Source organism: Tiliqua scincoides, chromosome 16 (assembly GCF_035046505.1).
Source record: "Tiliqua scincoides isolate rTilSci1 chromosome 16, rTilSci1.hap2, whole genome shotgun sequence".
NCBI lineage: Eukaryota > Metazoa > Chordata > Lepidosauria > Squamata > Scincidae > Tiliqua > Tiliqua scincoides.
The window spans coordinates 1,462,154-1,488,172 of record NC_089836.1 but is presented as its reverse complement, the minus strand read 5'-3'; the positions used below and the strand labels follow the sequence as shown (position 1 = coordinate 1,488,172).

At 51.3% G+C, this 26,019-nt stretch overlaps 1 protein-coding gene across 1 annotated transcript in view; it reads right to left on the bottom strand.

Moving 5' to 3' along the window:
- Nucleotides 1-463: 463 nt before the first annotated feature.
- Nucleotides 464-26,019, bottom strand: part of SNAPC4 (small nuclear RNA activating complex polypeptide 4) — a 34,589-nt gene continuing 9,033 nt past the window's right edge. Inside the window, 18 exon segments of the mRNA XM_066610911.1 lie at nucleotides 464-830; nucleotides 3,318-3,429; nucleotides 5,275-6,938; nucleotides 7,646-7,670; nucleotides 8,463-8,561; nucleotides 9,468-9,538; nucleotides 10,218-10,428; nucleotides 11,343-11,435; nucleotides 12,044-12,445; nucleotides 12,782-12,867; nucleotides 19,698-19,792; nucleotides 20,606-20,700; nucleotides 21,000-21,106; nucleotides 23,024-23,171; nucleotides 23,709-23,873; nucleotides 24,803-24,875; nucleotides 24,986-25,090; nucleotides 25,973-26,019. Coding sequence (XP_066467008.1) covers nucleotides 3,340-3,429; nucleotides 5,275-6,938; nucleotides 7,646-7,670; nucleotides 8,463-8,561; nucleotides 9,468-9,538; nucleotides 10,218-10,428; nucleotides 11,343-11,435; nucleotides 12,044-12,445; nucleotides 12,782-12,867; nucleotides 19,698-19,792; nucleotides 20,606-20,700; nucleotides 21,000-21,106; nucleotides 23,024-23,171; nucleotides 23,709-23,873; nucleotides 24,803-24,875; nucleotides 24,986-25,090; nucleotides 25,973-26,019 — 3,576 coding nt within the window. The 3' untranslated portion in view covers nucleotides 464-830; nucleotides 3,318-3,339.

Below are 26,019 nucleotides of genomic sequence, written 5' to 3'. Positions count from 1 at the left end.
TCACAGTCACTAAAACATGGGGTTTTGTAACTATTTACTTTTCAAAGGTAATCTACACATTTGGTTTGTTTATTTGCAGGCTGACATGGAATGCAATTCCGCATTCAAAGGACCATTTGGTCCATTAACATGCATCCGCTTTTGAAGCACACATTTGGATTGCTTTCCAGTCTATCACAGAGTTAAGGGGTGGACATGATAAGAGTCCTGCAGATCTCTGGATTTCAAACATGAAGCCCATTTGTTTCGGGAGCTGGGGAAGGAGCTCCTTGGGGTGGAGGGGCAAAATGGTTGCCTCAGCCTAACAGCCAATATTGGGTTGCCACTGGCTGCTACCAGATATTCCTGGTGCCTTCCTCAACTATCAAGATCAATGAAAAAGAAAGCCATGCGTGAAACATAAAACATGTTTAATTTTTTTTTTTTAAAAGCAGGGCTTAGAACAGTTGGATTTCTGTCCCAGCACCAACCAGACACACAAATATTATCCACGCACAAGACAAACACCTTGGTCCCACAGGGATTCAACTGGGACAGAGACGTTAGACTATAAATAAGCATTCACTTCCCCTCCCACTTTCCGCCAAGCGCCTGGGCTTTGTTTGTCTCACAGTCCAAGGAAAGCAATGTGAGCTCAGTCACTGCAACCAGGAAGGAGCCCGGCTCTTCTTCTTTCCAATCATGCAGGCAGAGGCTGGCAGCTTTGTTCAGTTCCTGGCTGCAAGTCCCTGCTCCATCAACTTGGCTTACTAGGTAATACAACTTGGTATTACTAGGAGGTAGTGCAAAGGGTTGGAAGGCTCTCCAGCAGCCAAGGGCACGAGGAAAGCCTGGAAGACAGGAGACACATAGGGTGAAGGAACCACAAAGATGGCACACAGCAGCACTGCAGTAGCACATTCTGACTCCACAGCAGAGGGGACCCCTGACGTCCAGCCAGGCCTTCACACAAAACACAGCCAACTCAGGCCTGAACTACAAAGAGAAGTTGCCTCTGAGCACTCACAGGAATACAGTGGGCATCTATGGGAGACCCATTCAAAGAAACCCTCCAAGATACTGATTTCCATGGATACTGGGATCTGTGGGAAGCCCTTTAAGGACCTCTCTGGCATACCTTCTGGTCACACCTGGGAGGTGTTCTGAGGCAGGTTTGGGGAGGCTGCACACGACCTTCTGGGCCTCAGAAGGCCTCCTGTGGGAAGGCAGAAACTTTTGGTTTTTGCAGAAACCATGCATCAGAACACCTCCTGGACGCGACTGGAAGGCATTCAGGTGCCAACCTAAAGAAGCCCCATTGTAATGCCAGCCAGCCCACATCCATTGGGACCCTGACTTAGAATCATCAAATACTAGAGTGGGAAGGGCACCCCTGAGCTCATCTAGTCCAAACCCCCTTGCTCAGTGCAGCCAACTGTTACCCGGTGGGTCACCCAACCAGTAAGCAGACTTTGGCCCCCTTCTCAGCACTCAATTTCTGCAGGGCGCGCATTAACTTGAGATATTTAATCCGGGAGGGGGAAAGAATGAACTGACCAAGCTTCTGAGGTGGAGTGAACATAAGAACAGCCCACTGGATCAGGCCAGAGGCCCATCTAGTCCAGCTTCCTGTATCTCGCAGTGGCCCACCAAATGCCCCAGGGAGCATAAGAACATAAGAGCAGCCCCACTGGATCAGGCCATACGCCCATCTAGTCCAGCTTCCTGTATCTCGCAGTGGCCCACCAAATGCCCCAGGGAGCATAAGAACATAAGAGCAGCCCCACTGGATCAGGCCATAGGCCCATCTAGTCCAGCTTCCTGTATCTCACAGCGGCCCACCAAATGCCCCAGGGAGCATAAGAACATAAGAACAGCCCCACTGGATCAGGCCATAGGCCGATCTAGTCCAGCTTCCTGGATCTCACAGCGGCCCATCAAATGCCCCAGGGAGCATGCCAGATAACAAGAGACCTCATCCTGGTGCCCTCCCTTGCATCTGGCATTCTGACATAGCCCATTTCTAAATCAGGTGGTTGCACATACACATCATGGCTTGTACCCCATAATGGATTTTTCCTCCAGAAACTTGTCCAATCCCCTTTTAAAGGCGTCCAGGCCAGACGCCATCACCACATCCTGTGGCAAGGAGTTCCACAGACCGACCACACGCTGAGTAAAGAAATATTTTCTTTTGTCTGTCCTAACCCTCCCAACACTCAACTTTAGTGGATGTCCCCTGGTTCTGGTGTTATGTGAGAGTGTAAAGAGCATCTCCCTATCCACTCTGTCCATCCCCTGCATAATTTTGTATGTCTCAATCATGTCCCCCCTCAGGCGCCTCTTTTCTAGGCTGAAGAGGCCCAAACACCGTAGCCTTTCCTCGTAAGGAAGGTGCCCCAGCCCAGTAATCATCTCAGTTGCTCTCTTTTGCACCTTTTCCATTTCCACTATGTCCTTTATGAGATGCGGCGACCAGAACTGGACACAATACTCCAGGTGTGGCCTTACCATCAATTTGTACAACGGCATTATAATACTAACCGTTTTGTTCTCAATACCCTTCCTAATGATCCCAAGCATAGAATTGGCCTTCTTCACTGCCGCCGCACATTGGGTCGACACTTTCATCGACCTGTTCACCACCACCCCAAGATCTCTCTCCTGATCTGTCACAGACAGCTCAGAACCCATCAGCCTATATGTGTGGGGGTGGGGGTGCCAGGCTGGTGGCAACAGAGGAAAGAAAGGGTGGAAATGCAGACAGGGCATCACAGATGTAAGTTTCAGCCAGCTGAACACCAAATCTGCAGGCTGTTTTCCCTCTTGTGTAGCACAGTGGACTGTGTGCCATCCCCCCCCCTTCCATTTTAAATACCGTACTTATCCTTCACTTTAGTGGGGGGGGGGGGAGATCACAAGCATTTAAACAAGCAAGAATGCTCTGTGGTTCTGGAGAGGTGGATGTATGCTGGCATGGGCACTGCCAACTGGTACTCCGCCAGCAGTTTCTGCTGCTGTTTTAAATGACTAGCTAGGAGGAGAGGGAGTAAGGGAAAGAAAAAAAAAAATCAGCACGAGGCCACAGAAAGGGCTCTGAAACAACCTGTGACAAAGGAGCAACAGGACTGGACCAGGAAGGCAGGCACCTTCTCTCATAGGCCCTTCTTAACTTGCACGGCCCACTTCTCAGAGCACGGGTGGGAGTAACCCCATTTAGCGCAGCCTCCTTTACTGACAAAGGAGCATCACGTTTGGCTTCACCTTTAACCAAGTGGAGATTTGTTGGGTGCATAAAGAGGAAGTTTAGCCAGAACCAAACTCAAGAGCTGCCTGACCTGCTCCCGCTCACAGCTGCCGCTACTGCCTTTTCCTCTTCTTGAGGCGTGTGCTTCGCCGGACCCCAGGCTCGCTCAGGGGGTCGGAATCGGCACTGTCTGTACTTGGCTCCTGCAGACGAGAGACACTCATGCGATGCAACGCACTGGAAGGTGACCAACTGCGTCCCAGGAACGCTGGAGGCCATGGGCCAGAGACAGCCCTCCGCTGGTCTCCCCTGCCTCACCAAACCACATACTCCACTGACAGTTTTGTAAGTCAAGTGCTGGAATGGCACGCCCCCCCCCCCCAAATCCATGGGGGATGTGTTCCTGGCCCCATTGCAAATACAGGAAACCACAGACACAGGGGAACTCTCTTTGCAGGGCCTCCACGCCCATCACCTTCATTATGTTGTTTATAGTTGAGCAAAGGAATCATGCACTTGCTTTAAACAGAAGCTGTAATCAAAACTTAAAGCAAAACAAGCAGGCAGGCATGCTGCAGCTAGAGGGAACATTCAGTGAACATGCTTCCTGGTTACATTTGCTACATTAACTGCAGCAGTGGCAGACCCCTCCAGACCCACGCCCCAGGGCAAAGGTTTGTGACTCCAGCAAAGGTCCATGACTCCTGAATGCGCAAATCCACCCCCCCCCCCACTTACCTGGAGCCTTGCACCAGGCTTCCCCACTCTTAAACTGCGCTTCCAGCAAACCAGAAGCAGTTTCTGACTGTGCCAGGAGCCTCAATGAGGCTTCCACGCAGTCCTAGAGGCGCGCAAGGTCCCCGTGCCCAGGGCATCTGCCCCTTTCACTTAATGGAAGGTCCACCATTGAACTGCAGGCTGCCTGCCTGCTTATTTTGCTATAAGCTTTCTGTCTATAGCATCTGGTTAAAATAAGTACATGATTCCTTCGCACAACGATAAACATACACGAAGGTGACGGGTCCATGATAACCAGATCCATGGATACTGGGGGACACTTGTAGTTGTCAATCTGGTTGGACACCACAAGTTAACAGAGGCTAGAGGAGGGAAGGTTTGGCCACCCTCACCTTAGGACACGACGCTCCAGGCGCAAGGCTGCCTTGTGCTGCGCTAAGGGGCGTTTCCACCAGGATACCTAGGCAGGGAAGCCCTGACACACAGCTCCTCAGCTAGAAGAACCACCATTCGCATGTTAGGACAGCAGCTGTACTGCGTGCCGCTCTACACCTTCTGGAACCTCTTTTCCTTCAGCTCAGCTGCCATTTAGTTCCAGCAGGTGCTCTGGGGCACACACACCAGTCAGGTGGCCCACTAGAACTGGGGATGCAATGCAGTGGTCTCCAAACATACCGTGGTCATGGTGCCCTTCTTTCACGGTGGCCGGCCTCTTGCCAGCTCTCCCAGGCGCTGCCATCTTGGACCATGTGATTCAAAATGGCAGCGCCAGGAGAACCAGGAAAAGGAGGCTGAGGAAAACCTGTAGTGGCCCCTCTTGAGTTGACTGAGGTGCCCTCAGGCACCAGGCATAGTTTGAGAACCACTGGAGCAACATCCAAAATGCAAGCAATACTTTCTCCTTGTGGGACTCTGGACAGCTTCTAAGGAACCGGAATAATGTTTCCTCAACTCCAGTAATTGCAGCAAGGCTTTTCTTTTCCAGTTAGGAGCCTGATCTCTGGCAAAGAGAGCAACAAGTGCAGCCACCCGACGGCCACAGGGAGGACTTGTGAATTCCAGTGCAGACAATGGGAATCAGACCCTGCATTGAAGCAAGGGCAAAAGAAACACTGGCCTGGGACAAGGAGGACCAGGCAGAAGGACCAGAATCCTGCCAAGGGTCAAAGAGCCTGGTCTAGTCCTCTTTCAGGGATGGAGCGTGGCCACACGGAAGAGGTCTTCCCCTCCCTCCCTCCGCAAGGCATCCATCTGCAACCAAAATCCCAGCAGGCAGAACGGGAACAGCCTGTGCCACCTCAAGCACATACCTCCTGACTCTTGCCGGTACCTGCAGCCTCCGTAGAGGCTTCCTCCTCCTCTTCCTCCTCCTCCTCCGACTGGCAAGAGTCTTCTTGGTGGCTGCCTTCACAGCTGCCTCCAGAGAGCGTCGTGGCAACCCTGGAAGGTGGCAGGGCTGCCAGGGCTGCTGGGAAGGTCAGCGCTGCCAGGAAGCGGGCTCTGAGAAGCTGATAGGCAGGATTGTCCTTCAGGCGCTGACGCACCGCAGCCCTCAGTGCATCCAGGCGCAGCTGGCCGTGCTCCTCCCGTGGCACTCCCGGCACGGCAAGAGAGGCCGCGCTCCGCTCGAGGGCTTCCTTGTTCAGCAAGAGAGCAGACAGAGTTCTCAAGCTGCACAGAAAAGGGGGCAGGTTAGGCAGGCTGCTGTCTCCCACTGGAGTGCTGACCATCCGTTCCCCCTTGGCCCACTCCTTCACCGCCGCTCCTTCTTCCAGAGAGATGAGGCTGTAGTCAGGGGTGACCAGTGGCAGGGCAGGGCAGGCTTTGTGGCGCTGCTCCAGAGGAACGGAGGAGTCTTTGCCTGGGTACGGATGCTGGGAATGTTCCAGGGCGGGGCTCTGGGGAGCCAGGCGACAGGCGACAGGTGGCCTGCCCTGCAACTGGGCTGGGTCTGCAGGAGTGGGGCTTGAGTCCGGTGGCCGAGACACTTCTTCCTGCTGGGGGCTGCTGGAAGGGGTCAATGGAGCCTGTGCTCCAGGGAGAGGCACACCTTGCCCAGCTCCAGCTGGGACCACACTCCTGCCAGGAGCCTTGCCCAGAGCCGTCTCCGCTGCCGGGCCCTGGTTCGGAGCTGCTCTAGGAGTATTCGGCGGCTCTCCCCGGCTGGGAATGCTGACCAGCGCCAGAGGGACAAGGCCCTGCGGGGTCAGCACCCAGGTGATGGGCAGGACCTGCTTGGCGACTGCAGGCTGGGAAGCTACTAGGGTCGGCACCACGGCGACTGGACTCTGCTGGGAGCTGACTGGGCCCAGGGTGCGGAAGGCTGGCGCTGGAGGAGGAGCCTCCCTGGAGCCCGACTGCACAAGAGCAGAATTCTGAGAGGCACCAGGCAGGGGAGGTTTGGCTGCAGTGACCGTGGGAGGCAGCTCTAAGGCGGTGTGGCTGGCTGTTCCTGCAGCTTCCTGGCCCTTCTCAGGCAAGCCGCTCTCTGGTATGCTGTGGCCACCGCTGCTCCCAGAATCCACCTCTTCACTCTCACTTCTCAGATGCTTTTCTTGAAAGCCCCCAGTGCTCTGCTTCGGGGAAGGCCCACTGCTTCCTGCAGAGGCGAGTGGGGGTGCAGGGATGGCTGCAGGAGGGAGAAATGGCCTCACCTGAGCTTTGTTTGTGGGGCCCAGCTGCCCAGCTGCCTGAAAGCCGCTTTGGAGGGGTGCTGCCGCCTGCGTGATGACAACCGAAGGGGGCAGGAGCAGCCGGGGGGCCAGGAGTACCTTCCTCTGCTGCAGCCTCCGGGCCTTGGCCTCCCGCTGTCTCTTCTCCCTCAGCAGTTCAGAGACAGTTTTGGGTTTGGGAGGTGGGTAAGGAGGCAGGAAGGCCTTCCAGGGAGAAGCTGGAAGGCTGGGACCTTCCTTGGCCTTCAAGGGGGTGAGCTTCTTGCTGGGAGGCACACTGGACCCCTGGTCACTGGGTTGGGCTGCAAAAAAAATTAACAGAGTGGTTAGCAGCTGCCGCCAACTGTGGGCACTGCACTCAAAAGATGGCAAGAAAGGCCCAGCTAGCCCAGCAGCATCCTGTTTCCCACAGGGGCCTATGAGGTGCCTTGGGGGGGGGAGCCCACAGGCAAGAGAGGGGGCATTCCTCCTTCTCGCCATTGCTCCCACACCTGCTCCTCAAAGAACTGACAGCTGCTGACAGACCCCTCCCCTCCTCCTTGAATCCGACCAATCCCCTTCTAGAGTCATCCAAGCCAGTGGCACATCCTGTGGCAAGGAATTCCACAGCCGAAGACGGTGCTTCCCAAATTTCCCTTCATTGTGACACTCCGGCACCCAGAAGGAAGTGGGAATGATGTGCGACACGACTGTGCAATGCTGTCATCATCGCTTACTTCCGGGTTTGGAGGCTGGAAGCGACCCTGCAAACAGCAGTCAAGGGTTCAGGGTAGGTGGGAGAGCCTTTCAAGCAGGTGAGCCTCTTGCCACTGTTTGTGGGACTGCATGGAGTGGGTAGAATGAGTCAAGGAGGAAGTGGCAACAGGACACTAGGATCTTGCAATCTTGTGTGTTCCCTGAGGCATGGAGGACCATTGTGAGATACAGGAAGCTGGACTGGATGAGCCCTTGGCCTGACGCAGCTTCTGGTGTTCTTAAACAGCAGAAAAGAAAAAAAAGAGGCAAATACCTGTAGGTTCCTGGACTGGAGAGGCCTATAAAAGGAAGAGGGGGGGGGGAAAGTGTCATTTCAGACGGCTAATGAATGGATTGGACCCCCAGGACACAACCCTCTGCACAAGTTCCTTTGGCAAGCACCACTGTTGTGTTTGCTGCAGAGGAAGAACGTCCCCAACAGATGGTGATCTGACCTGGCAATCCAAGCTGGGAGAGCGGAGACAAGAGTCAGGAATCAGGTGCTCACATATGGTGCCATTTTGGCCATGATCACCTCAGGCCCCAAAATTTCTTTTCGCCAGCTTGGATTCTCATTCAGTTACCCGGACACTTTCCAGACCACATGCAGAGGGAGTTTCTTCACCAGGGAAGAAACCCCTTCACCAAACCCCACCTCTTTCTGATGAAAACCCATCCATGGCGAGGCAGGACATATTTGGCCAAAACTTGGGATAAATCCATAGGCTGCCCAGTGATGGGCACCAGGTAAATTCATCAAGTGGGACCCAAAGAAGACGGATGTGACGACGATGGCCCTAAGCACAGATCTATCCCCTACATAGAGGAAGCATACACTGCAGAAATCTGCTATAGATACAAGACCCAGTGGGCTTCCAAAACCAATTCTTTTTAAAGATACTCATGGTCCAGTTGGTCTCAAGGTTACTGCTTGAGACCACAAGTTACTCAGACCACTCAGTTACTGCTCCACCCACACTCAGAAAACTGCTATGCTTCGGGGCAACAATCCAGCAGTCAACAGCATGCCGATTTTGAGAATATTGCACGGTTCTGAAAAGGACGGCAAGGCCAGGATGAAGAGGGCGCACCTGCTCAGTCCCCCTGACAACAACCTTGAGCAGGTCCAGCTGCCGGGACTTCCTCCTGCGAATGATTTCCATGCAGCCGTCAACATCGATGTGGAACAGCTGCAAGACAAAGGAATCCCACGTTAAGTCCCAGGCCAGGCAGTGTCTGGTGCAGGGGAAGGAAGAGCTGCCACAAAGGATGCCCAGGTTGTGCCCCTGCTTCTCAGACAGAAGGGCCTGCTGCAATCCCTGGCACCGACTCCAGGCCAGGCGGGAAAAGCCCCATCTCTGCCCAGCACCCTGCAGACTGGCTGCCAGTCACAGCTACATGGGTCAAAGGTTGCTTCCTTTGTGCACTTAGGGCAAGGAAAGGAATTCGGGGCTCCTCCACACTCCACAAGCAAAACACACCCTAACACCTCTGGCAAGAGAACTAGCCTGGGGGTGGTATGTATGGCAGCTTATCTACTCACATTTGCACCTGCAACCCCCACCTGGCCTTCTACCCTTGCTGCTTTGCTGAGACTCTGTGCAGATGGCCAAAGCGTCGGTCAAGGACGCCTGGGCTGTTGTAACCGAATTAATCTCAAGCAAGAAGTATTTTTGGAAGCACAGGCATTCCCCAGTATCTGCAGTTCTCTGTGCCCTTTGTTTTTCCTCACTAGCTGTGGAAGCAGACACCCTCTGGCTTAACACAGGAAGAGTTTCTTGCTTAACTGAGCAGGAACCGTCCTGATTCTCTCCTCCCTCTAGCATGCAGGCTGCCTGCCTGCCACATTCCTCAGTTAAGCAAGAAACTTTACTTGTGCTAAGAGCTTGCACGCTTCCACAACTAGTGAAGGAAAAAAAAAAAGGTAATGGGGACAGGTAGGTGGATGGGCAGAGTACTGTATTATACTTTATATAGGGTTTCCCCATATCCAGGGGGAGGGAAACGGAACCCCTGTGAATATGGGGGGGACACCTGTATATTCCTGGTGAGCGAGAAGGAAAACACAATGATAGCCCCGAAAATGAAACACTCACCTGAATGAAGAGCGTGAAGAGTGGGGTGCTGGCAAGATGGGCGCCCTGCAGCTGCTTGGAGATTAATTCCACTGGGGAGAGAAGGAAGGGACAACTGAGCCAGAATGTCTTGGTTGGGGACCACTCTTCAGATGGTCCCCTCATGCCCTCTCAAGGGTGTGCTTCGGCTATGAGGACCCCCATCCATCAGCACAGATTACCCCGGCCTTGGGGACACAGTGCAGCCTTCCAACGCCACGCAAGGGAGCACAGCAAGGTGGGCTGAGAGAATGGCCAGGGGGCCCTTGGAAGCAGAAGCAACACACCTGTGACCAGTGCCTCAAAGTCAGGCTCTGCCCCCCAGGACACACGGTTGCCACGAAACATGGTCTCTGGTGATACTGCGCGTTGTGGCAGAGGCACAACAGCACAAAGCAGCCCACCTGACTGGCCAGGGGAGGAGGGGGCCGAAAGACCCCCCAAGGGCCTGCTTTGCCCTGCCTTCATGCCTGCAACTTGAATGGAACATTTTACCATCTCAACTGTTTGGTTACAGAATGTGAAGACTGCAAGACGTATTTTCTGAGTATGTGGCTGATTTAATTTGCAAGAATGTGCTGGCATTTTGGCGGCACTTGACACCTTTGGGAGGAAGGGCAGCGTACAGGTCTTAATAAAATTGTCATCTTATGAAAATCATTCATCTGCCTTCCCCAAGAGGACCACCCTTGTGATGCACCTGCGGCTTCAGTGTAAATGGAGGGCAGGTACCTTTGGAATTGCGAGAAACCTCTGCCTTGACACGAAGGGCCCAGGACTGAACCATGGGCCCTGCCCACGGCGTCACAGCCATCATCAATCTCCTGTAGAGTGTTGTCTTCCACAGCCCACCCTTCTGGCCTTTGTAGATCTCTCCAGCTGGTGGAACCAGGGCTCTGCCGTGGGAATTGGAGGCAAACCGCTTCTTCCTACTGATTTCTCGCTAAATATTTGAGAGAGAGAGAGAGACTGACCTTATGATCTGCTTCTGTACAAAAGGACTGCTGCACTCCTCAAGCAGCCCAATAATTTGGTTTACTCTGAGGCAAGGAATAGATCCAAACATATACTTGCACTCATTTATCCAAGACCTTCCTATGCTGCTTTCCCCAACCAATTGCCAAAATACCCAAGAAAACACTCCACCCACACAGACGCTCTGGAGTAGGGAACCATCAAGTCAAAACAACCCAACCGTTGCTAATTCAATGGAAAGGCTACAGCGTTTGGGGCTCTTTAGGCTAGAAAGAAAGCACCTAAGGGGGGGAAATTGATTGAGACCTACAAAATTATGCAGGGGGTGGAAAGAGGAACATTCTTTTCCCTCTTGCACAACAACCCAGGGGACATCCACTAAAACAGAGTGGTGGGAAAGTCAGGACAGACAAAAGGAAATACACCTTTATCAAGGGCTTGATCTGTGGAACTCCTTGCCACAGGAAGTTGTAATGGTACCTGGCCTGGATACCTTCCAAAGGTGAGTGCACAGATTGATGGAGGAGAGGTCCACCACAGGTTATAAGTCACAATCTCTGGCTTTCAGAGGTCTATCTCTGAATGCCAGATGGAAGGCAGTGGCGGAAGGATACAGGGATCTTGTGTGTGCCCAGAAGCATATGTTAGGCCACTGTGAGATACAGGAAGGGCTCCTTGTGTTCTTATACCAGATTAAAATCAATTTAAACAGCTTCAAAACATATCAAAAGCCAAACGTTGCCTGATGCTGGCTTAAATCTCATGCTCAAAACCAATGAATTGACTATCAACGTGGTTTGCGAACTTTCCAAACTGGAGGGGGGGACTGGACAAGAAACATTCAGTTTCAAGCAATGCTTCTTTCATTTTCTCAGCACCTACATTTCTCCTCTGTTGCTCGTAGCAGTTTCTTCTCAACACGGACTTCACGTAGGCCAAGGACACCCGCCATGAGTCCTTTGTGCTTCCGGAATTCTGCAACACACAAGAGGAGAAAACATTCATTGGGCTGACAGGATTCCAAGCTCTTCTCATGCCAAAATAACCAAAGCCCTGGATGACAGTCTATCAGGGGTGCAGGATTCGGGGGAAACGCACTCTCTAGTCCAAGAGTCACGGGAGTGGGCTATGCTCATCAACATTATTACTAATTCCATGTTTATATACTGCTTTTCAACAACAACAAAAAGTGGCTTAGAGAAAACAAGTCACTCATTGGTCATCTGCCCAAAAGAGCTCCAACAGAAAAAGATGCAGAAGAACACCAGCAAACAGCCACCAGAAAACACACTGCGCTAGAGTGAAGAGGGACTGTTATTCTCTCCCCGCTAAATATCAAAACGAGCACACTTGAAAAAGTGCCCGGGCCAGAAAAGGACCAGTTGAGCAAAGCCCCTCTCTGACTGGCAGCTTACAAGCAATTCTGCTTCATCATGGATGACTAGCTTATGGGAAGCAAAGAGTTCAATTATACACACCAGGGGTGCCCAAACCCCGGCCCTGGGGCCACTTGCAGCCCTCAAGGACTCCCAATGCGGCCCTCAGGGACACCCCAGACCCCAATGAGCCTCAGGAGTACATACCTTCCTGCTCCCCTTTCCCAACTCCTCCTTTCTTCCAGCAGGGGCCAACTGCGAGGTTCTGTGCTCTGTGCTCACAAGGCCCCCTGCAAGTTGATTCTCTCCTCTGCCCTCCACGGCACTGGGCCCTGATCTCCGACTCCTGTTCTCGTCAAAGCCCTTGGACAGCAGGGTCACGGAGGCCAGCTCCTCCGTTCTCGGTGCAGAGAGGTCCTTCCTTGTGGGGATCCACAGGTCTATACTTGGTACCTGCCACTGCCCGGCATCTCTGATCCTGTGGCGGGTTTTGGGCTCTTCTTCCTCCTCCTCACTGGCCTCTCCCATATCCAGATCTGAATCCTCACTGCTGGAGCTGTGCCTCCCCTTCGGGCCAGATCTACTCTCTTGTTTCTTCCTCAAATTTCTCTTTAAAACACAAACACCGCCACCATTTAAATCCAGGGACAGCTGCAATGCACAGCTCTCCATTTCTGCCACATTTCAGCATGGCCAACTGGACACAACATACTTTAATAAAACAGGAAAGAGAAAGTGGGCTGGAGATATTTCCCTCAGCAGCACTCTTTCTCCCCCCCCCCAATTTTGCCGCAGGTGATGTTTGGCAAAAAAGTTACAGGGGGTCCTTGGTATCCATGGGGGATCCATTCCAGAACCCAGTGGATACCAAATTCTGTGGATAATTAAATCCATGGGGGCCAGGGTTGTGGCACCACAGGGAACAGCCCAAGAAGTGTCACTCACCCTATAGCCAATCAGTACTTTCCACTTGCTGAGACACTGAGTTCCTGAGCGGTGCGGCAACTCGGAAGCAATTTGTGCCCAATGGCCTAAAGAGAGAGAAAAGAGCAGCTGGACCATGACATTAACCAGACCAGAAACTGCTGCTCACTCGCAGGGACTACAGGAACCCAAACAGTTACCGGGACTCCATTATACATGTGGCTGGTTGAGAACCCTTCTGGACAGTGACTGCCTGAGCATAGTTCTATGTGCCCTGGCAATGCCCAGGTTAGATTCCTCCAATGGGCTTCAGGTGGGGTCTGCCTTGGAAAACCACTTCGAACCTGCAACTCATCCAAAGCACTGCAGCTTAGCCCTTAGCTGCACAGAATCTCTCTTGCCAGTGACTTCCCAAGTGTTTCTGGGCAGAAGACTGAGCTTGCGAATTCCACCTGGCTCAGGACCAGCTTCAGATGACCCCAACTCCCACCTGACCCTGCCTCGAGCACCTCTCCTGATGCTCCCACCTGGGAAGCCTGAACTTCCCACCTGAACTCAACCTGGACATGAAACCAAGTTCAGAAAGGTTCTCTTAGGGAGCCAGGAGTGAACCTCAAAGCTCTCAGGTTGCCTCAAACCCAAGCCAGATCTGAATCCCTAAATACAAATATGGAAATGATTCAGAATTACAGAACCACTTCAGCTGCTTTCCAGTGAATGACCACTGCTTCATTCTCCTGCTGGATACATTTGAAAGCCCTTAAAACAAGGCTCCCCCACAGAATTTTAATGAATAAGGACATTAGGCGGCAGCAACAGCTCCTGAACTTTATTTATGCTGCTGCTACTGACGCTAAAGACAGCTAAAGCTTTCTATATGTATTTCAATGCCTTCAAGTCTCTTTCAATTGTAACCTGCCTTTGGAATCCACTGGGCTTTAACTGCCTAAACTAAACACCTTGTTTTTAACCCCTTTTATAAGAGATTCAAGAAATGCTCAGATGGGCCACGGCACTTAAACAAGGCAAAATGGAATAAAGCAATTATTATATTAGTGATCGTATAGGTGATGCTGAGAACACCAACCATAAAACTTGTAGATATAATTCACATAAGGAAGTAAAAAACCCACCACCTCCAATTACATCACTAAGGGGGACTGCTGAAAGCAAAAGGCCTGCTGGGCTACTATTAACTTAAACTAATTAACTCCTACAACTCTTCCTAACGGATGGCAACCTTCAGTCTCGAAAGACTCTGGTATCGCGCTCTGAATGGTGGTTCTGGCACAGTGTAAACTCCTACAACTCCTCCTATTATACAAACAGGGTCAGGGCCTCTTTGGCTGCAGAAAAATGCAATATCCATGCCTATCACCTGCAGATGTCTCCTCCACACACATTGAAACTGGTAGGCATAGAGAAAATAGCTTGACAGGATGGCATGAAGACCCCAAGAACAGCCAAGGGCTCCTTTTCCAGGGCCTAGCTCAGCTCCAGTGTGCAGCAGAGGCCCACAGGCTCCCCTCCAGGGTTTTCACGCAACAGAACCTGAAAGGGTGGATTTCTGTGCAGACGCGTGCAGATTTCTCTGTGCAGATTTCTCTGTGCAGATTTCTCTGCAGACGCGTGTGGCCTCTGGGAACCAAGTGCCTCTGGGAACTAAGTGCCAGGTAAGGCACAAGAGTTTAGCATCTGGGCGAGGAGAAGGCAAGGAGACCTCTGAGTTTTGGAGAAGGAGAGGAAGAGGAGCAGGAGGAGGAGGTAAGTGTACGCATTCTAACGCTTTGTCTTTCTAACTCCCTGTCTTCTAACCTTAACCTTACCTTTAAAGCAACCTTAAATCAAAATTGAAAGTTAGCACCTAAGGGAGGTACATAGGGCTACTCTGAGCAGGAGCAGAGTCCTACTCGTGAGTAAGAGCAGCGTCCTACTCGTGAGTAAGTGCCCAAGGGTCAGGCATTTAAATCAAAATTGAAAGTTAGCTGCACCTAAGGTAGCACTTAATCGAAGGAAGGGAGGAGGATAAAGTGAAAAGCAGGTTTTCTACTTGTTTAAATTAAACCTATACTTAACCCAGGCTAAACCTAATCTAAGTTAGAACATAACCTAAACAGGTCAGTAAATTGGGACACAGGATCTAGAGAGCAATAAATAATTAAACAAACCCAAATAAAAACTAGCTTGAGGTTACAAAAACAGTCCAGCCTAGGAGAACAGAACTAGGAGGGAAAGGACCTAGGAAGGGCCAATTCCCAACCCATTAAGAGCCCCATTAGGCTAATCCAAGCAGTCCATTCAGGAGCCTGCAGAGTAGGTCACGCCCATCAGCAGCCATTTGCCTTCCTGAGCTTTTGTAAACTCACCTGGGAAGGCCAGCCCCCTTTCAATCAGGAAGGAAGGAGGGGGGAGGAGCCAGCCAGGAGTATAAAGCTAGGCAGGCCATCGCGTGAGGCTCTCTGCAGATGCGTGTGGCCTCTGGGAACCAAGTGCCAGGTAAGGCACAAGAGTTTAGCATCTGGGCGAGTTCAGCAGCAGGGCGAGGAGGCTAGGGCCCCATACACTGCCCTTCCTCTTCCCTAGAGAAAAGGGCTGCTATCCAGTGTACGGTTTTTAAAAGGACCCCTAAATAAAACAACAACAACAACAACAAAAAAGCTATGCAGTCAGACAGCCAGCAGCAGAGTGGGGGCTATCCAGTGTTCTGCATCGAGTGCCACATGTATGATTATATGCCTCTGGGGCATAAGTCATGGGTGTGTCCTCGGTGCAAGGAGCTCCAGGGTCTCAGGGAACGCGTCCGCTCCCTTGAAGCCTTGGTGGCCGACCTGGAGAAGCGCAGGCAGGCAGAGGAGGACCGTGGGGAGACTTCTGGGGACGATCAGGCTTCGTCCCAACCTCAGGCGTGCAGCTCCTCGGCTGCCCGGGTGGGAAGTCTCGGGACTGGAGGACGTCATCCTGGAGAGGAGGGAAACAATCCCCTAGGGGGGATCCCTTCTCCAGGGGATGGGCCCGTATCCGAGCACACTCGGGATACTCCTCGGCGGGAGGGGGGTCGGGGGCTTCTTGTAGTGGGGGATTCGATTATTAGAAACATAGAGAGGGGGGTTTGCGACGGATGTGAGGACCGCATGGTGACTTGCCTGCCTGGTGCGAAGGTTGCGGACATCACTTCTCGTCTAGACAGGCTAGTAGACAGTGCTGGGGGAGAGGTAGCGGCTGTGGTGCATGTCGGCACCAACGACGTGGGCAAGTGTAGCTGGGAGGTCCTGGAGGCCAAATTTAGGCTTTTAGGCAGGAAGCTGAAAGCCAGGACCTCAAAGGTAGCGTTCTCTGAAGTGCTACCTGTTCCACGCGCAGGGCCAGCTAGGCAGGCGGAGATCAGGGGTCTCAATGCGTGGATGAGACGGTGGTGTAGGGAGGAGGGGTTTAGATTCGTTAGGCACTGGGGAACGTTTTGGGACAAGCGGGGCCTGTACAAGAGGGACGGGCTACATTTGAACCAGAATGGAACCAGACTGCTGGCGCATAACATTAAAAAGGTGGCAGAGCAGCTTTTAAACTGATCCCTGGGGGAAGGCCGACAGGAGCCGAGGGGCATCCGGTTCGGGACTCCTCATCCCTATGGGATGAGGAAGGGGAGGTTAGAGAACAACAAGACAAAGGCAGGGTAGGAGAAGAAATTGGGAAAGGTAGGGAGATGGGATGTGATAGACGGTTTGGCACAATGAGAGGATGCGGGGACAAAGGAGCGAATAAGCAGCCCATCCTGGGGCATTCCGTGTATAAATGCTTTTATGCGAATGCCCGAAGTCTACGAGCAAAGGTGGGAGAACTGGAATGTCTGGTGACAAGGGAAAATATTGACATAGTGGGCATAACGGAAACCTGGTGGAATGCGGAGAATCAGTGGGATACCGCAATCCCGGGCTATAAACTCTACAGGAGGGACAGGCAGGGGCGTGTTGGAGGTGGGGTGGCCCTTTATGTTAAGGAAGGGATAGAATCCAGCAAAGTAGAGATTGAAGGTGGGTCCGACTCCACCGTAGAATCTCTGTGGGTTAAATTACCAGGCTTGAGCAGCGATGTAATACTGGGGGTGTGCTATCGTCCTCCAGACCAGAAATCTGATGGGGACCTTGAAATGAGGAAACAGATCAGGGAGGTGACAAGGAAGGACAGGGTTGTAATCATGGGGGACTTCAATTATCCTCATATTGACTGGGTCAATTTGTGTTCTGGTCACGATAAGGAAACCGGATTTCTTGACGTGCTAAATGACTGTGGCTTAGATCAGCTAGTCACGGAGCCCACCAGAGGACAGGTGACTGGATTTAATTTTGTGCGGTACGCAGGACCTGGTTAGAGATGTAAACGTTACTGAGCCATTGGGGAACAGTGATCATGCTGCGATCCGTTTTGACGTGCACGTTGGGGGAAGAATACCAGGCAAATCTCTAACAAAAACCCTTGACTTCCGACGGGCGGACTTCCCTCAAATGAGGAGGCTGGTTAGAAGGAGGTTGAAAGGGAGGGTAAAAAGAGTCCAGTCTCTCCAGAGTGCATGGAGGCTGCTTAAAACAACAGTAATAGAGGCCCAGCAGAGGTGTATACCGCAAAGAAAGAAGGGTTCCACTAAATCCAGGAGAGTGCCCGCATGGCTAACCAGCCAAGTTAGAGAGGCTGTGAAGGGCAAGGAAGCTTCCTTCCGTAAATGGAAGTCTTGCCCTAATGAAGAGAATAAAAAGGAACATAAACTGTGGCAAAAGAAATGTAAGAAGGTGATAGGGGAGGCCAAGCGAGACTATGAGGAACGCATGGCCAGCAACATTAAGGGGAATAATAAAAGCTTCTTCAAATATGTTAGAAGCAGGAAACCCGCCAGAGAAGCGGTTGGCCCTCTGGATGGTGAGGGAGGGAAAGGGGAGATAAAAGGAGACTTAAGAGATGGCAGAGAAATTAAATGAGTTCTTTGCATCTGTCTTCACGGCAGAAGACCTCGGGCAGATACTGCTGCCCGAACGGCCCCTCCTAACCGAGGAGTTAAGTCAGATAGAGGTTAAAAGAGAAGATGTTTCAGACCTCATTGATAAATTAAAGATCAATAAGTCACTGGGCCCTGATGGCATACACCCAAGGGTTATTAAGGAATTGAAGAATGAAGTTGCAGATCTCTTGACTAAGGTATGCAACTTGTCCCTCAAAACAGCCACGGTACCAGAAGATTGGAGGATAGCAAATGTCACGCCTATTTTTAAAAAGGGAAAGAGGGGGGACCCGGGAAACTATAGGCCGGTCAGCCTAACATCTATACCGGGTAAGATGGTGGAATGCCTCATCAAAGATAGGATCTCAAAACACATAGACGAACAGGCCTTGCTGAGGGAGAGTCAGCATGGCTTCTGTAAGGGTAAGTCTTGCCTCACAAACCTTATAGAATTCTTTGAAAAGGTCAACAGGCATGTGGATGCGGGAGAACCCGTGGACATTATATATCTGGACTTTCAGAAGGCGTTTGACACGGTCCCTCACCAAAGGCTACTGAAAAAACTCCACAGTCAGGGAATTAGAGGACAGGTCCTCTCGTGGATTGAGAACTGGTTGGAGGCCAGGAAGCAGAGAGTGGGTGTCAATGGGCAATTTTCACAATGGAGAGAGGTGAAAAGCGGTGTGCCCCAAGGATCTGTCCTGGGACCGGTGCTTTTCAACCTCTTCATAAATGACCTGGAGACAGGGTTGAGCAGTGAAGTGGCTAAGTTTGCAGATGACACCAAACTTTTCCAAGTGGTAAAGACCAGAAGTGATTGTGAGGAGCTCCAGAAGGATCTCTCCAGACTGGCAGAATGGGCAGCAAAATGGCAGATGCGCTTCAATGTCAGTAAGTGTAAAGTCATGCACATTGGGGCAAAAAATCAAAACTTTAGATATAGGCTGATGGGTTCTGAGCTGTCTGTGACAGATCAGGAGAGAGATCTTGGGGTGGTGGTGGACAGGTCGATGAAAGTGTCGACCCAATGTGCGACAGCAGTGAAGAAGGCCAATTCTATGCTTGGGATCATTAGGAAGGGTATTGAGAACAAAACGGCTAATATTATAATGTCGTTGTACAAATCTATGGTAAGGCCACACCTGGAGTATTGTGTCCAGTTCTGGTCGCCGCATCTCAAAAAAGACATAGTGGAAATGGAAAAGGTGCAAAAGAGAGCGACTAAGATGATTACGGGGCTGGGGCACCTTCCTTATGAGGAAAGGCTACGGCGTTTGGGCCTCTTCAGCCTAGAAAAGAGACGCTTGAGGGGGGACATGATTGAGACATACAAAATTATGCAGGGGATGGACAGAGTGGATAGGGAGATGCTCTTTACACTCTCACATAATACCAGAACCAGGGGACATCCACTAAAATTGAGTGTTGGGCGGGTTAGGACAGACAAAAGAAAATATTTCTTTATTCAGCGCGTGGTCGGTCTGTGGAACTCCTTGCCACAGGATGTGGTGATGGCGTCTAGCCTAGACGCCTTTAAAAGGGGATTGGACGAGTTTCTGGAGGAAAAATCCATTATGGGGTACAAGCCATGATGTGTATGCGCAACCTCCTGATTTTAGGAATGGGTTAAGTCAGAATGCCAGATGTAGGGGAGGGCACCAGGATGAGGTCTCTTGTTATCTGGTGTGCTCCCTGGGGCATTTGGTGGGCCGCTGTGAGATACAGGAAGCTGGACTAGATGGGCCTATGGCCTGATCCAGTGGGGCTGTTCTTATGTTCTTATGTTCTTATGTTCTGTGTCCGTGTTGGAAACATAGATTTCCATGGCTGGGTGAAAGAACCCCTTGGAATACAGCCACAGAAACAGAAAGGAATATTACACAGGGACAAGAAAGAAGAAGAGGCCAGGGACAAGCAAACCCCAAGCCATCTTTGCTGTTAACTCCTCACCAACACCGTATTTCTCCGTTAGCTCGATCAAGCTCCTTTCCTCCTCCTTGCTCCATTTGCCCTTCTTGATGTTGTAGTGAAGTGCATTCAGGTACCTGCAGTCATTCAGGCGGGGAAAGAGAAAGGTGTGGGTGAGGGTGGCACAGTTCTGAGCCCCCTACCTTGTATCAGATCCAAGCCTAGGCACTCAAAAAGCCCCGTCCCTCCTGCACATTCAGTTTATACTGGAGTCCTGTCCTTGGCACACCACTGCAAAATGCCCCGTTATTTTGCTCCTTCACAACAACTCTCCTTGTACACTCTGAGCCTCTACATCAGGATGTTCTATCTCCTGCCCCCCCTGGCTTTGAGATCTGTCAGAGGCACGGTCCTGTGACAGGTTCCATCCTCTAGCAAGACATGACCAGCAGCCACTGGGTGGAAGCAGTTGGGCCTTCTGAATAATCGCCCTAACTGTACAGAAAGCAGCCCTACCCCAGGAAGAGAAGAAAACAAAAGATCATCCATTTCTGCTAGACTGAGACAGCTGCAAGACTGATGCTCATTTATTTTTCACATTTGTATACTGCCCTCCCTCCAAGGAGCTCAGGGTGGTGTGCATTCTTCCTCCCCTCGTTCTGTCCTCAAAACAACCCTGGGAGGTAGGCAAGAGTGAGCAACTGGCCCCCAAGAAGCTTCATGGCTGAGCTGGGATTTGAACCTGGGTCTTCCAACTGCTTATTCAGTCTCATTTTATTGGCTTTAAGGATTGCATTATTTATGGCTTTGTCTATGAATGCATTTACAGAAGCAGGTCTAGTCACTGCCAGATGCAAGTATCAAATGCAGGCCATGCAGATCTAAGCAAGGGCGTACAGCCAGCACTGAGCTGATGAACTGAAGCCACTAGACAGGTGGGCAACACTCACCTATCTCGGCACTGGTTGTCACTCCTGCCTGGCACTTCTGCCCGAATTTTATACCAGTCTCGCTCACCGTATTTAGCGACCGCCTTCAACAGCAACTGAAGCATAACAGAAAAGCACAAGCCAGCTGTGAACACGCCACCAAGAGGGGAAAAGAATAGTTGAAGATCCCCCATCCTCTGACTGCAGCTGACACAAGTGGGGCCCAGAGAGAAAAAACAAACCCCAGGAGAAAACTGGCTTCCCCAGGCGAATGCAAAGGCTGTCAGACATAGGATGCTAGGCCTGGATGCATTCCAACACCACCACTCCCATGAGAGAATTCCCCCACCAGCCTTTCCCGTCTCCCAAGTAACCGACATGTACAGCCCAGGAAAAGCCCTGAAATGGCCCTTACAGCGTCTTCCTCCGGCGTCCAGGCACCTCGCTTCACATTGGGATCCACTCGCTTGGTCCACCTGTAGATCAGCTGGGCAGAGTCCCTCCCTTCCATGTAGTAGGCAACTGTGGAGAGCAGAGGGGATGAGCTGTTTTCCACTGGAGCAGCAGGCTTGTGCCATTTTCCGTTTGCTGTGCAGGCTCCCACGGCCTGCAGACATGCCCTTTCTACACACTGGGTTCCATTAGGGCTCTCCTAGGACTCCAGAGACACCTTAAGCCTCTCCTGGGTAATCAGCAAAAGCCAGACCTGGCCTCAAGCCTGTGAGTGTCTCCTGGGGCAGTGGGTTGCTGATGTTGGAGATGGAACACTGCAGAAGATGGACCTTAAGAACGTATCAGACAAGCCCTGCTGGATTAGGCCAAAGGGAGCTCACCTAGTCCAGCTTCCTGTATCTCACAGTGGCCCACCAGAGGCCTCCAGGAAGCACACAAGGCAACAAGATCCCTGTATGCTTTTGTGTCTCTCCCCTACATCTGGCATTCAGACAGTTTACTTCCACAACGAGGAGGTGCTGTATACCCATCACAGCTTGTAACCTGTAATGGACTTTTCCTCTGTAAATCTGTCCAATCCCCTTTTGAAGGCTTCTAGACCAGATGCCACCAGCACATCCCTGTTCCACAGTTCCACAGACTACAGAAGGGAGTACCACAGACTCCACCGAAGGGAGTTCCACAGACTAATTACATGCTGGGTAAATAAATATTTTCTTTTGTCTGTTCTAACTCTCCCACCACTCGGTTGGCCACTGACTCTGCTGTTCTGTGAGAGGGAAAAGAAGATCTCTTTGGCCTCTTCTGTTAGCATACAGGTCCTGGCGTTCTCAGGCGCGAGGATGCTCATACAGACTACCTTAATACCAAAGAAGGGAGGGGGACCAAGACATTCATGTTGGCATCCTTCAGTCTCGGAAGACCATGGCGTCACGCTCTGAATGGTGGCTCTGGAACAGAGTGTCCTCTCCAGTGCGCGAAGCCTGGGTAAAGTAGGTATGGAGGATAGGCTGTTACCCATGCAGCAAATCCCCCCTCTCCACGTCGCTGAAATGGTCCAATGGAAAGGCAGAAGCCAATACGGTTGGTTCCAGCGGCGTCGCAGGAGTTGCCAGAACGTGACTGTGTTCAGCCATGAACTGCCTCAGGGACTCCGGCTCCTGATTTTGCCTTGAGGTTGACTCCTGAAGCCTTTTCCATAACTGGATGTAGCCACAAGGCAGTGGAGGTTTGGGATCAGTTTTCCTTCTCTCAGATGAGCTGCCTTCCCAGGCTGACGAGTCCCATCTACCCAGTGGCTGTTCAGTCGCCTCTTACGACAAGTACAGCCAAACTGAGGGCCTATTCTTATCCCCAGCCCCCAGGGGAAGGACCAAGACATAGTTTTGTGCATTCACACTTCTGATTTGATAGAAACTGGTCAAATCCAAGTGGGACTCACAATCCTGGTTTGGGGTCAAACTACATTTTGCTGCTAAATCCAAAGCAAGAAACAGGGTCTTGCAAGGGGACGAGGGAGCTGCAGGGACAGAAATTGCTCACAGAGCACATTAACACGCCAGAACTGACTGAAAGAATTCAGGTAAGGAAACACAGAGATTGAGGGCAAGGATCAAGGGCCACCAGCCACATGCCATGACCTCAGAGACTGATCTTCACAAACAAGACACACTGAGCCACCAGTTTAAAAAAAAAGAAAAGTGGGCAAGTCAGGTACTGCTCAAGAGCAGTTGGGTCCATGACTCAAGCAAGTGAGCCAAGCCACATGTTAAAGGGCTGCCCAACCCCCTCAACACTCCCGCTTTGCCAACATAAGAAAGTGAAGAAATGTTCATTTTCAGCTACGAGGGGCCCTCATGTCTTCAATTAGCTGCAAAACCATTTAAGCATGACACTCAGGTTTAATAGGGGGTGCTACAAAGAACCAGTGGGTGGTGGAGTGCTGCCATTTGGACGGAGAACCTTGCTTGCCTCATGTCCACTTACTTTTCCGATAGGGAATGTGCTCCCCGACCCTCATTTCCTGTACAAGCTGCAAGAGCATCTGGTCTTCCTCTGGGGTCCATTCACCTTTCTTGAAGTCTTTGTTGTAGGCCTGGAACTTCTGCAAACACTGGAAGGCGCTGCGCTGGGTCTGGGGAAGGAGAGACAGTGAGGGGCTGTGGCACAGTGGGAGAAGGGGCTGTGCGTCGAGGGACTGGTGCAAGATGCGACAAGATGGCTGTGGTGCAAAAGGCACCTAAGAGGGAGTATTGCCAAGGTGGGGTGCAGCAGCTTTTTACATTCAAACATTTCTGCTGTAGGAAGATTGTCAGACACCAGCCCTGCTAATCTCGTTAGTGTTGGAAGGGTGGGAAGAGACCTTCCCCCGCACCCTATTTGCAGGTCAAAGCAGCAGATCCAGTTTTGCTCCCCCCAGGTTGCATGCCAATTTCCCCCAAATACTGAAGCCTTCCTGGTCAGCACCTGACATTTAAATGACGGCACAGAATCTCTGTCCACAGCAGAGACAGCCCTACAGTTAGCGCTTCCTTCTTCACAATCACAAGGGCCAGGCTCTTAAATATAAGAGCTCACATTTCCAGGACATCACGTGTCAGTGGGTCCCCCAGCCATGACACTGCATACAGTCCTGCTCAGGCACCATCTCAGAACCCAACTGTGGCTTTACCCCCAACTCCTCAGCTATCGCCTGCCAGTCCACGAGGTCATGGCAGGCGGCTATTTCCTTGAGCCGGGTGATCTCCTCTTCGCTCCACTCCCCCTTGTTGATGCTGGGGTGCTCAGAATTCTGCCAGTATTTCCTCAGCTCCGTCGCACTGCGGGCTCCTTCAAACTAGAGAACAAGAAGCACTTAAGTTCCACCTCCACACCAGGAACAAAAAACCACAGGCAAAATGAATGACTAGGGGCAGCTGCCTTAAGCACTATATCGGCGAGGCTGTTTCTATAGGAAGAGGTGTAATTCTTTGGTGATATAATAGAAACAGGCAAGCGATTTCTGCAGTTCTCATTTTCTAAGGAGAAAAACACAAGCCCTGAAATCTGCAAAAAAACAAACAAACTGTCCTCTTAACATTGCTTCACACTGATCACTGTAGGCTCGTTGGGCTGAACTGGGGAAGGGGTGCGTGGGGAACAACTGTATTTATTTTTATTTATTTTTTTCACATTTTTATACCGCCCTTTCTCCAAAGAGCTCAGGGCGGTGTACACAGCTGCTCCCCTCCTTTTGTCCTCACAACAACCCTGTGAGGTAGGTAAGGCTGAGAGAAAGTGACTGGCCCAAGGTCACCCAGGAAGCTTTGTGGCTGAGGGTGGATTTGAACCTGGATCTTCCAGGTCTAAGTCCACCCCCCAAACCACTACACCAGCCTGGCTCTCTGTACCTGCATCTGCTGACGCTATACTCTTGGAATAAAAACAAATGATGCCACTTTCTGCACTTTTCCTCCTTGGGGGAAAACAATGAAATCCGCAAAAAATAAAAATGTTTAACACCACCTCTACAGGCCTGACACCTGTGCACCAGCCAGCCTGAGTCTCAAGTTCACCTTTCTCCCTTCCTTCCAAAGCCTGGAATCTGGACCAGCACATCAACTGCCAGGGTTCAAAAGGGACTGCCATGAGCCAACATAAGAAAATGTTCCTTTTGGTAGACTGCAAGTGGCTTCGGAAGCCCATCTCAATCCAAAAGTGAGGCATAAACAAAATAAAGCCAGGAGCCAATGAGTGGCCAAGGCTCCTGTCTGCAAAACTACTCACATTGATGTTCGCAATCTTATCCCAGTCATGCTCATCTCCTCTGTTTCCCAGCAGAGCCTCCTCTGGCAGCTGGCTAAATCCAGGGGAGAAAGCACAGTGTTGTGGGGAGGGACGGGAACATTTTTCATTTACCTGTACCCAAAAAATGTCAAGGTGGGCAGTGGCTAGAGGCAGCCTCCTTACTTGATATCACCAATTTCCCGCTCCGTCTCTTGGATCTGCTTCGCCAAGATCTGCCTGTCCATTTCGTTCTGGGCTTTCTCCCGCTTGTCGTTCAGGTAGTCCAGCCTATTCAGAAACATTTTCAAAATGGTCAAGAACAAACCCCCTCAAAAGGAGTAAAGACGATGCTGGAAACTGCTTTGGAAACTCTGAATAACAACAACAACAACAATGCCAACTCTAGTGTACTTTCCAACCTCTCTCTCCTGGAAGCTCAGTTCAAAAAGCTGCAAGACTGTTTGTACCCCACTCAACACAGCCAGCTCCTTAAAGCCAGCAAGGTGGGCTTTCTGTGCAGCCACAAGCAACTGCACTACATTGGCTCTGAAAGAAAGACCCCCACCCACATATTCTTTGGCCATTCTCAGAAAAGGACACACAGCAATACCTTGCACTTTTATCTGGCTGGGGTCCAGATCGTGGATGAAAGTCAAAAGTGGATGAATGTCAAAGCAGAGGCTTATTCAATTCTCACATTTATTTTGACCAGTGAAAAACTTTAAAAAAATAAGCATGAGAATGACGACAAACATCGTGGAAGGTTGGATGAAATCGAACAAAAGAGGAAAGAAAAAAATTTGAAATTGAAAAACGGTTGAAAGAGCAAAGCAATGAAAGTCAAGGGGATGAAAGTCAAGGGGATGAAAGTCAAGGGATTGCTGTATCTGCATTTAAAGCCCCTCCCTAGGGTTGACCTCTCTCCTTCATGATAAGACTTAGAAAGCTGCTCAAAGGCAAGGATCTCCCTTTTGTGCCTGTGTTTGCCCATGTTGGGAAGCGCACAGGTGAGGTCAAATAAGCCAAGCCTGGCACTGCCTCTCCTGGAGGACATGTAACTGCTGTGAGCCACCACAGACATCGCTCTGAGCAGGACGGACAGTGGACCAGGAACAGGAGGCGGCACTTTCCTCCCAAGGCAAGGGTGTTGGGGACCAGAACTGTACTTACTTCAGGAGCTTAGGCTGAAGCAGGCGCTGCAAATGAATCACTCACCA